We start from the raw sequence: 11,594 nt of genomic DNA, 5'->3' as shown, positions 1-11,594 counted from the left end.
TGTTGTGGAGTCTGTGCAAGATGGGGAGAGCAGGGGGCACTGGGACTGAGCCCAACGGGTGTCCCGTCTGGTGTAGGACCCTTCTGCCTCTGGAAATGGCCTTGGGCCCCCCTCAGTTGCTGGAGGAAACGCGTCTCCATGATCAAGGAAGTCCAAATTGACAACCACAAGCAAAGCCCTTGCCCAACCCTTACAAGAGAGCAAGATACCTCCGTGCCACCTGGAAATGTCTTCATCAGCTGGGAAGAGAGCAGTGAAAATTGGACAGGAGCTGGGCTGAAGCGAGGTGAAGATAAGGAGTTACTGCCCCGGTTTTGGAGACAGGATTTAATATTTATCCTTATATACCGATACCTAACAGAGGAGGGTATGAGGAAAAAGACGTGCTGTAGCGTGGCCCCCACATCGCTTCTCGGCTCGTGCAGTGCCGGGCTGTGACAGAGCAGCCCAGTCCTGGGGCTCTCTGGGGCTTGTGCAGAGCGAGGCCTCCTTCCCCCGTGCGGCCACTGCCTCGGCAGTGAGTCACCCCGCAGCTGCCCAGCCCCAGCGAGGGGGTAGCTGAGCAGGGGTGAGTCACCCCCAGGCTGGTGTGAACCTTCAGCCCTGAGCTTTCTCTGACAAAAAACACACACGCGCGAGTCATACTCGGGGCACAGTGGTGCCTCCACCACTATGGAAAGGGCACAGCATCGCCTCTTGCAGCCATGGCCTTGGGAAAATATTTTTTCTCTAATCTCAGGTTCTGCTCATCCGTTGTGCCTCTGGGTGCCAAAGCAGCTAAGACAACCCACAGCTCCCACCATGGGCTCTGGCATGCTGGTGTAGAGCTGGAGACAGATGGACCTGGCATGGTGGGAACATGAGAGCTGCACTGAGCCTGCTTCTGTCTCTCACCAGCTTCACCCTGCTCTGTGGTAAGTCCAGCTCAGGAATAGCTTTAATTGGGCCAGAGGAAGCGGGTAAAATCCTGACTGCCTCACTGCAGCCTTGGCTTGCAAGGTCTGCATGGAGGAGAAAGCATGGGGACAGCTCTCAGAACTGCAAAAGGAGGAGGGGAACAGACATGGAGCAAATTGGCTGGACTTCTCTGTGGTTTTGGAACCTCCAAGGAAAGATGATCTATCTCAAGGGGCTGAAAGAGGTGTGGGGAGTAAGCTACTTCCCAGCCCTGTGGTTCATGTCCTTGGAGGAGCTGTCAGTGCCTTTCCGGGGGCTGCATTTGAAATACTCCAAAGTGCGTTGAGTCAGGAGAGAGACTCCCGAAACATAGATACCAAGAGCCATGCTTCCAGCCAGCCCTTGCTGAGAGCACCAGGGAGCTGGTATTCACCGGTGCAGGACTGAAGTCGTGGGCTTGTTGGGTGTCCCCACATCCCCACAGCGACTGCACAAAGCCGTGACACCTGCACAACATAGCTGTGAACTGGGTTAATGTGGGACAGCGGGGGCTGGCAGAGGAGGAACGGACCAGCCAACAGCACCCGCTTGGACACAAACAGGTCCTGCTTAAGCGGCAGAGGTTGAGCATGTATCTCCCTGCAGGCCCTCCTGGAGCAGAGCAATGTTACCCTTCTTTGCCCTCATGTCCGTTTCCCCTGCTTCCCAGGCATGCCTTTTCCTCCCCAGAATGTGACACTAATGGCCAAGAACTTCCACGCTTGCTTGATGTGGGAGCCGGACCCTCGTTCGCCCAGCAGTGCCAGGTACCAGGTGGAGTGCAACAGCCGGTATGTATGAAACTGGGGAGAAAGGGAAGGGGGTGTTTTTGGCCTCACTGCCTTCAAGCCCTGGTTTGCCCACCTCCCTATGCCTTTCTTGCTGCCTGGATGTGCTCGCTGGCTGGTCACCTGCTACGTATGGGTGATTACCCTCCAAGGCCGGAGCATCCTAGCAGAGGGCTGTGGCAGAAGGAAGTTGGGGACCCTCTGTGAGTCAGAGAACTGTTTTTCTAAAGTAAATTGTGTAGAATAACAGAAGTTTTGAGGCTAGAAGGAACCTCTGGTTATCATTTAACTCATGCAGGACCACCTTCAGCAGGTTGCTCAGGACTATTTCTAGTCAGGTGTCGAGTATGCCCAAAGACAGAGACTCCATAATCTGCCCAGGCAACCTATTCCTTTATTTGACCACCTTCATAGCAAAAAAAAAAAAAAAAAAGAAAAAAGAAAAAAACCCTTACATTTAAATGAAATTTCCTATGTTTCAGTTTGCACCCATTTCTTCTTATCCTGTCACTGGACACCACTGAGAAGAAGCTGGCCCCATTCTCTTGACACCCTCCCATCAGATATTTGTGCACATGGAGAAGATTCCCCTGAGCCTTCTCCTCTCCAGGCTAAAGAGTCCTAGCTCTCTGAGTCTTTGCTCCTATGAGATACATTCCAATCCTTTAATCTCCTCTGTGGCCCTTTGCTGGACTCGCTCTGATATGTCTGTGCCTCTTCTGAGTCCAGAACTGGACACAGCGCTCCAGATGTGATTTCATCAGTGCCGAATAATCACCTTCCTCAACCTGAGAGCAATGCTCTTATTTGCCAGCGGTGTCCCAGGCTGCATGATCCATGTTCTCTGACCCACTCTGCTTCATCATATTTGCAATGTGTAGACAGTAGTTTTTCCCCTTTTTGGCATCTTCTCACTGCATTTTTTGTCACTTGGAGGTCTTCAGGGAGAACCTCTTCCTCTTCTAACTGGACCAAGGTAGATGCCTGTTGGGGGAACAGCAGCAGCACACACTGTGAGCTATATTTTGAAGATATCCATGGTATCTACTGGGCAAGAGTGAGAACGGTGGATGGAGACAAGCTTTCTGAATGGGCCTGCTCTAGAGAACTACAGCCATATAGAGACAGTAAGGACTCGGGGAATCCTCTAGCTGGGTCCTTGCTAACCTGGGGGAGCTGATGGGGGGATGCGGTCCTGGGAAATGTTGATGTTGATGGGAAAAGTGTAGAGAAGCTTGATCAGAGGAAAGGGATAGGAGCATAACTGCTGGAGGACTGTGTTATACTAGGGCTACATGAAGAACAAAGGCCTAGGAAAGAGAGGCTGTGGAATGAGAACTCTGGAAGTCCCTAGAGTTTCTACAGGACGGGGAATGAATTGGAGAGGGGGCTTAATTTGCTCAGAGTTAGTCCGGTTAGAGCAAGTTGCTCAAAGTCTTCCTGGTCAAGCAGAGAGAATGGATCTGGATCTGCATGAGGAAACATCTTTGCATTAGGACTGGGGCAAGCTAGAGAAAAATAACATTTCTAGACAAATGAGATGACTGTCCTGTGTTTTGAAGAATTTTTCCCTCCCTGCTTTTATTTTCTACAGCAGTTGTGGGTCCTCCCATGCTGTCCTCGCTTCTCCAGGGTAACAACCTTAGCATAAACATCATCATGCCACTCACTCCATACCAAAGGAAAAACGGCTCTTTCAAGCCCATCAATAAAGTGCTGACAAGACTGTGGTACCAGCTGAACCTTTATGAAAAGGATGTACTTGTCCAGCAAGTATGTACTGAGGAGAAAAGGGCTTCCCAACTATATGGCAGGGGCAGATAAGGCTCAGAGGACACAACCTTGCAAAAGCTTTACTGAAGCAACCAAATGGAGCTTTCAGAAAGATGTTTCTGAGTCCTCCTCTGGTGCGTTGTTGCTTTGGCAGCATCTGGGCTGCAGACTGACAGGGGGTCATGCGGGCAGTGTGGCCACCGTCCTGTCACGGCACTGTCTTCTGCTGCGGGGGATGCCTGCGTGGGCTGAGGGTCAGGCCAGGCCACTGACTTTTTGGCTGCACAGGCTGGGGAGTTGGACAGATTAAATTTGGAGGTCTGGGGGAGGACGTCTTTCCTCTTTTTGTCTATATGAATAAGAAAAGAAATGTAACCGTAACTGTTAGAACGAAAGGATGAATTTGCTATAAAAAAAAAAAAACATATCGTGCTCTGGGACCTGTGTCAGACATTAAAGGGCTCCTGGGGTGAGGAAAACAAATCCTGGAGGTGCTGGGAAGTGGGATGGTATGGTCTGTGCTCCATGTTGGTGCCATGATATTGAGGCTCATGGACATGCTGCTTCTCAACTCTGACTGCTTTTCCTGATGCCAAGGTGCAGAGCCATGCACAGACTTTCCCTGGACCCTGGGGAGGTGTTGCCAGGCTCTTAGCCGAGCATCCCCTTCTGCTTCCAGGTGCCATGTGAACAGAAGGGCAGGAATGCTTCTTGCATCTTCAGGTTCTTGAAACCAAACACCCGATACTGTGTCCGGACGGTGACAGGGAACATGCCCAAGGAGAAAAGCAGGGAGGCTGAGCACTGCATCACAACACCAGCCAGCCCTGGAGGTGAGAGCTTGCGAGCTGTCTCTGGCGCTGTACTTCCACCTCGGCCTAGTTCTGGGCATGGATGCTCATCAAAGGGAGAGAACACACAACCTCTGGCCATTCTGGTTGGGTTTGGTGAACTAGCAAGACCCTGTGAGGACCCTCCTCTTCTCTTGGGGGAAGATGCTCTCTTGCCATCTGACCAGTTTGCCCTGCACCTGCTGCAGGGATCATCCCAGCCTGTCGTGGACCCCCAGGGAAAAGCTGGCACACTGTTGGGGATGCCAAGTGGGTTTTTTTTCCAAGTCTCAACCAGTTCTGACTTGCTGCAGACTTTCCCTGGGTCCTCCCCGCCGGACTGACTGCTGCCTTGCTGGTGCTGTGTGTGGCCGGGTTCTGCTCCCTCGGGCTATACGTGTACCTGAGACCCTCGGAGATGCACATCCCCACCTCACTTGTGAGTGAACAGCCATCGTCCATTTCTCCTCCTGTGTGCCACGAGTGAGCCAGGATTATCTATGTACTCAGAGCTTAGCACTTCATTCAGCTCAGCTCTTCAACACATCATTACTCCATGCCTTATATTTCATTTTAAGAGATGCTGATGAATGCATCAGGCAGCCACAGGCCACACTGAAGAAGCCTGCCTCGGGCAGCATGTGGCCTGGAGTGCGGTCCATGGCACTAGGAGCTTCCTGGGTTTGCTTAGCTCTGTGCCCAGCAGGAGTAGCTTGGACAGGAAGAGTAAAAAACAGTGGGGATGCTACCATGGGTTGCTCAGTGGCCTTGCCACATTAAGAGGCTGCTCTACCTTTGGGTCAAATCCAGCACTGAAAGAAAGTTTGGACATGTATCTGGGATTACAGTTGAGCTACTGCAAATGGACAACTAAATGTCCTGAGTCAGCAGAACAGTCGGGGTTATGAATCTCAGTTTTCCATGAGGAAAAACCCTGTGGAAACAGTCCCCAGAACATCCTTTCTCCCTGACATGCAGTTACTTGCTGCGCTCCCATTTCCCAGTGCTGACGGTGCCAGTCCTAGGGGGTGCCAGCAGCCCAGGCCAGCATCTGATACCTGGGAAGCAACTTGAAAAGCAGCAACACTAATAACTGCTGTGGCCCCTGCTGCTTCCAGGCACTGGAGCCCTCTCGAGCTGGGGAGCAGAGTCCTGTGCTTGTTCTCTTGGGGTCTGAGCACAGGAGATGGGCTTTCCTGGAGAGCAGACAGTCACTCACCACGGGACTGGTGGCTGTTCCTTCAATCCCAGACTGACACTTTTGCTGCTTGTTTCCTGGCAGGCTGCTTTGAAGGAGGAGGTGACTGTGAACATGCGGGTTCCCACCCTTGAGCCTGAGGGGGACTCACTCACGCTGCTCTCACTGGCCGTGCTCCCTTCCCCTGGACCACCTGCAGCTGAGCAGAAGCCCCAAGTCCAGCTGCTCCTTAGAGAAAGTCTCTCCCAGGAGATGGGTGGCTACTGTGCCAATGGATTTAGGCTGGACTGGCCCGAAAGCAAGTTCCCATGCCACCTGGGACATGTTGTGAACTCTGGGACCCGCTTAGTGCCAGAGAGATTGGAGGGTGACAGGGAAGGCGATGAAGAGTTGGCTTTGCCAGCCCAGCTGCCCAGCAGCTCATGGGCATGTTTGGAGCAGCCAGGGATAGTGGCACTGAATGGTGATGGCTGCAGGCACAATGAAGACTACCAGACATCTGAGATGTGGCTTTCCTTGCAGCTTCAGGTTTATTCCAAATGCCCATGCCCTCACTCGAGAACGGGCAGCCATCTCTCTCCAACTCTGCAGGACAAGATTTTTGGCCAAGAGGACCAAATGGAGAGCCTTGACACTGCAGAGCCCCGCTGCCAGCCCTGGGTACCGCTCAGCTCTGTGAAGCTGCCAGCCAGCGAGGAGGACACGGGGCAGCTCTTCCCTGCTCCCTGTCACCCTCGTGGCCTTGGGGTCCAGCCAGAGCTGGGTGACAGCAACACGCAGCCAAGTGACTCAGAGCAGGCGCCTCTGGCACGGCAAGACGTCCCTCTCCCCGCTTCATGCCACATGTCCCTCCACATCCCTCGGGCAGCCACATCCTCCGGCTACGAGATGCGTCCCCCAGTCACGGAGGAGCCCTGGCATGAGGTAGGAGCGTGAGAGGAGAGCAGGGCTCTGCCGGATGCGTCCCGGCTGCCGGGAGCCTCCTCACACCGCTCATGAACAGCTCCAAGGGAGCAGGACACGTGTCCCCAAGCTGCCCCGGCTGCGTGACCGCCTGCTCGGACATGTGTGCACCTCCTGGGCAGACGGACACACGTGTGCCCTGGGACAGACTGCCAGAGACAGACAGACAGGGCGGCAGCCCTTGAATTGCCCTGTTACTTTTTGGTTCTTCAGGCACATAGCTGTATATATGAATAGTGTGTGTATGAGTATGAGCTGTGTATATAAAAGTTTGTGTGTGTATATATGTATGTTTTTATGTATATATACTTAAATATCTATTTTTATATATAAATATAAAAAAAGTTTTCCATTATATTAAAGAAGGGATGATATTGTTTTGGTTTTGTCTGGCATGGCTCTGGAAATACTGATTGCGCAGCTGTCTTTTAAATGACTAAATACTTACCGGAAAGTCTCTTCCACTTGATTGTTTCTGCGTTACAAAATTGGCACTGCTTGTTTTAAGTACGATCTGGAAAAGGGAATAGGAAAACATGGGGCTTCCCTGGGAGGAAATTTTGCCTGTGGCTGGTTTGTGTGTTGCTGTTGCCTGGGAATGAGCTGGTACTTCAGCAACTGCAAAATGGTTTTCTGGCTCCATTTTCCACAACTGGTGCAATCTCCTTTGGAGTTGCCCTGCCCTGGGCTTGTCCTCCTGGATTTATCCACAGCTGCAGGCACAGCCTCCTGGGAAGGCAAGGGGACACCCTGGTTCCTTGGTGCCTGGCAGCATCACCTTGGCCTTTGCAGGGGCTGGGGTGGTGGATCTGAGCTCTGAGGGGCAAAGCAAGAGCTTCAAGCTGGCCTTGGGAAGAGATGAGATCTCTGGAGATCTTCCAAACCCGCCTGGATGCGACCCTGGATGCTCTAGGTGTCCCTGCTTGAGCAGTGGGGTTGGGCTAGATGATCTCTAGAGGTCCCTTCGACCCTCAACCGTTCTGTGACTCTGTGAGAAATCGCTGCCCTCGGACGTGGTGCACGGAGCTGCGCCAGGTGCCTTCGAGGCTGGGTTGGCAGTGAGTCACCTCCCCGCCAGTGCTGCGTGTCACCCCCGCGGTGCAGCAGCCCGTCCCTGAGCGGGCTCTGCCTTCCCTCCGCTGCTGACTCACCCCGAACCCTGCAGCACCTGCCTGTGGTTTTCTGGCAGCTGAGCGGGGTCGCGGGGCAGCCCTGGCCATGCAGGGCGGGCAGCACAGGAGCTATGGCATTCCTGGCATTCCTGCCCAAGGGGTGAATGGAGCAGTGAGAAGGGCTGGCTCTGCCCATTTGAGAAGGTTCTGTCTCTTGTTGCAATGGCTGTGCTAGAAGCGCAGTGCCAGCCGCACTGGGCCGCAGGACACGACGGTGCTCTATTGTGCAGCCATTTTCTCTCCCCAGCAGGCAGAGGTTTCCTCCATCTCCCCGGGCTCAAAGGAGGCCCTTTGAGAGCTTGGGGTCTTTGATATTTCTGGCTTTCTTCTGGGCTTGCAAGGGAGAAACCGCTGGGCTAGCTAAAATCTTGCAAGAGCTCTGAACTGGACCCACCTTCAGGGTGGTCCTTGCGTTGACTCTCCCTGTTGTGACTATGTCTGTGTGAGGAGGCCTGGAAGGAGGGAAGGAGAATTCCCCAGCTTGCTAAGAGAGGACACTGGAGTGCTTCCTGCTCTAGATGATCTCATGGTGCCTACAAAATCCCTCCAGAGCTTGTGCTCCACCAAGGTGACATTTCCCACCTGCCTGTGTGACTATTCCCTATGTCTCCACTCTCCTCAGGAGATCCATCACCCCTCCACTCCCAAAGCTCTCCCCAGAAATCTTTATTTCTCCTCCCTACTATTTTTTTTTATTTTTTTCTTGCAAAACACGTTAAGCTCCTCAGCTCAGGTTAAAGCATGCCCCGGGTGCCCTGGCCTGGATTTTAATAACCATCTGCTGTTGTGTCATTCTTGTCCTCGCAGCAAACAGCTAAAAGACCCAGTTGCTGCAGCAGGGGTTGCCTCTTGGGCTGGGCAATGATGTCCTTGGGTCACGCTGACCTTCACATGTGGTCCTGAGGCAGCAAGGGCTGGTGTTTGCTGTGTTAATGGGCTCCGCATCTTTGATGGCAGCCGCAGGAAGGTGGCAGGGTCTCTGTAGCTGCCACAGGCCCGGGAGGCACGAAGCTCCATGGGGTGATGGAAGCTTTTCCGGCAGCAAATGGAAACTCAGCCCTGGTGCCGTCGATGTCTCGGGGTGGCAAGAAGCGCCCGTCTCTGCCACCCCTGCGCTGCGCTGCGAAGGGGGGATCTCCGGCGGTGCCCGTCATACCGAAACCCTGTGTGCGGCACGGCCGCGTGCTGCGCACTTCCTCCCGAGAGTGGAAACTTCCCCGGGGCCGGCACCGCCGCCGGAGCCGGCCCGGAGCGCGGAGGCAGAGTCCGCACGGGCACACGTCCCCGCGGTGCCGGGACCACCCGGTGCAGAGGCTGCCCCCTCGACACCGTCAGGTCTCTGGGGAAGCACTCCCGGGGCAGGACGGACACGTGTCAGAGAGGGGTAAAATCTCTGCTAGCCACGATCCAAAGACACATGGGATGGAAAATAGCTTGGGCTGAATTCGTAAAGAAAAAGGAAAAGTCACACGGGCTGTTTGAAGGGACACATATGCTACCCACAAGTTCGGGTTGCATCCAGCAAAGCTCATGTCAGGCTCAGCAAGAGAATCTCATTTTCCTTAATTGGGGAGGGACTATCATATCTTTTCTTTCTTTCTTTCTTTCTTTCTTTCTTTCTTTCTTTCTTTCTTTCTTTCTTTCTTTCTTTCTTTCTTTCTTTCTTTCTTTCTTTCTTTCTTTCTTTCTTTCTTTCTTTCTTTCTTTCTCTGTCTACAAAACTATGTCATGCTTTTGAATCACATAAAATAGCCTTTTTCATTTTCAGGGAATAAAATGGCAAATCAATCTGCCAGTTTGAGACAAACACAGGATTTGAAGCACTGCAATCTGTAGATGCCTAAGCATAACACTCCACCCTGTCTCATCTACATGATTGCTAAAGTTAAGGTCCTTATACCTCTTAATGCAGTCCTGAACTCTTAAAGAGGTGCTAGACCGCCCAGGGATTTACTCTTGACTGACCAGGTTGCTTTGGGCATGCCCGTGTCCACAGAACAATCTGAGCGACACAAATATTTGAAGTTGGCCAAAATCCTACCCGCAGCCTAGTGGGTGAGCCCCGGAACCACCTTGGATCTGCACCAGGAAGGGCCAGGGGAAGGATTCTGTTCTGAACTGGCACGGGTTCAGCAAGGATGACTCAGGTAAGCTACTCTTCAGCAGTGGGGCATCACCCTAACCCATCGTGTGGTTTAAACACTTGAATAGTCCCTGCTCTCTATGGTACAGAATTAGTAACAGTGGAAAAAGGCAAATGCTCATGACATTTCCATATGGCGTTTTAGCAACTGAATTTCCCAAGTTGAAGTGAGAGAGGTTTTTGCACCCTCCGTTTCTGCCAGAGCCGCTCTCAGAAGTGTGAGCAACTTGCAGTGCTCCCAGAGCCACAGCGAGGAGGTGCTGTGTTTGTCCGGATGCGGAATGCCCGGCACGCCTGGATGGGGAGGCTCAGAGCCCTGTGTCCTGGGCCTCGAGGAGCTGGGGACTCAGTGCAGCTTTAACCCCCATCTCAGCCCTACAGAGATCATCACGGGGGGTGACCACTGCAGGGTTCGTGCTGACTGTGGCCTGCAGCCTCAGCACCGCGTGGAAGGTGTTCGCTGCGAGGGCCTGCGACATCTCTGACACGCTCTAATCAAGAGGTGTCTTCCTAACTGTGCTTTGTGCTATTGTCTGTTTTAAGCTTCCGCCAGGGCCAGATCAAAGCAATGAGGGGAATGCAGCTGAAAACAGCTCTTTCTTAGAAACAGCAGTGTTAAAACTATTTGAGTGGGTACTTTTTATTACTAATTCTCAGAGAGATGAGTTGCTGGCTTGTTCCAAGATAAACTGTAAAAGTATTGGAGAGGGGAAAATTTCCATGCGGGGGCCAGTGGGGCTTTTGCAACGGCAGATAGGAACGACAGCACCTTGTAAACATGAGGGAGAGGGCAGCTCCTGAAATGACAGGGCAAAGTTAAGTCCCAATAATCAGCCTGCCAGAACCAAAATAAGAGGCCAGTTTGTCTTGAAAGGGGCAGGGGGAGGCAGAACCCGTGTCTCGGCTTCAGCCCGCCGCCTGTTCCTGCTGCGAGCCCACGCCAGCTCTGCACGGTGATGCCTGCCCGCTCTCCGTCCTGTCCCTCATCCCAGCTGCCCTGGCAGAGCTGCCGCTCTCAGGGTGGCTTGTGCTCTACTGGGGCTTGCAGGAGGCGCCCGGCCCTGCAGCCATCTCCTGGTGCTGTCCTGCATGTGCTCCTGCATTGGTGAGATCTCCTTGGGCTGGCTGGAGGGTGACGGACCTGTGCGTATGTTCTCTTAGCAGAGGCTCCTTGCTCAGCGGGCAAGCTGTGGCCCATGCCTGCTGCACCTTCCCAGCGCTGCCTGTGTGGCTTAGCCACTGTTCCGGCTGTAGTGCACACACACATCATCTCCCTGCAGTGAGCTCTGCCCTTGGATGGTGCTTGGCCAAGATAAATCCCCCCCAAAAAACCTCTGGGGTCTTTGCATCTCGTCAGGACTGCATGGCAGCAGATCTGCAGATTTACCCTCTCTATCCTTGTGCTCAGAGCTCTCCAAGCATCGTCCAGGCTAAGCCTGGCCCAGGGGCTTCACAGAGAGCTCTGGCACAGTGGAGGATGGCAATCGGGTTGTGCCAGCAAAGGCACTTCCCCCCGCAGTGCAGACCCCGCCATCTCTCCCTGCAGTCTGTATCTGGCTCTGTGCTTCCAAATGTAACACGGGCTTGGCGTGGACCAGCAGTGTCAGAGCTGTCCTGCTGGACCTGATAGTTCAGGCCAGAAAGTCCTCTGAGTCTCAGCTGCAATGTGATTCAGGCCATGGGTTCTTGCTACATCTCTTCCTGCATAATGATAGACACTCTCTTCTGGATAAAGGGTAGGCACAGAACCACATAATATACACATTAGTTCACAGGGGGCATTTCCATGTC

At 53.2% G+C, this 11,594-nt stretch overlaps 1 protein-coding gene across 1 annotated transcript; it reads left to right on the top strand.

The window, feature by feature from the left end:
* The first annotated feature begins 859 nt into the window (after nt 1-859).
* Nucleotides 860-5,659, top strand: LOC148594174 (interferon upsilon receptor 1-like). Its single transcript, XM_088527630.1, has 6 exons — nt 860-914; nt 1,607-1,727; nt 2,661-2,851; nt 3,319-3,497; nt 4,177-4,330; nt 5,610-5,659. Exons 1-6 carry the CDS (start codon nt 860-862, stop codon nt 5,657-5,659), a joined length of 750 nt encoding a protein of 249 aa, XP_088383756.1.
* Nucleotides 5,660-11,594: the final 5,935 nt, after the last annotated feature.

The sequence above is a fragment of the Tinamus guttatus genome, unplaced genomic scaffold (assembly GCF_059628265.1).
Source record: "Tinamus guttatus ecotype Peru unplaced genomic scaffold, ASM5962826v1 Tinamus_guttatus_pri_ptg000287l, whole genome shotgun sequence".
NCBI lineage: Eukaryota > Metazoa > Chordata > Aves > Tinamiformes > Tinamidae > Tinamus > Tinamus guttatus.
Note: the sequence above shows the minus strand (reverse complement) of the source record. Positions and strands in the feature narration are given on the sequence as shown.

What these genes read in the sequence shown, in the direction of transcription:
- LOC148594174 (XM_088527630.1), top strand. Translation starts at nt 860, where the DNA reads ATGAGAGCTGCACTGAGCCTGCTTCTGTCTCTCACCAGCTTCACCCTG. An exon ending in CAGGTGGAGTGCAACAGCCG is followed by an intron (nt 1,728 to 2,660) that starts GTATGTATGAAA and finishes TGTCACTTGGAG; the next exon opens with GTCTTCAGGGAGAACCTCTT. An exon ending in AGGATGTACTTGTCCAGCAA is followed by an intron (nt 3,498 to 4,176) that starts GTATGTACTGAG and finishes TTCTGCTTCCAG; the next exon opens with GTGCCATGTGAACAGAAGGG.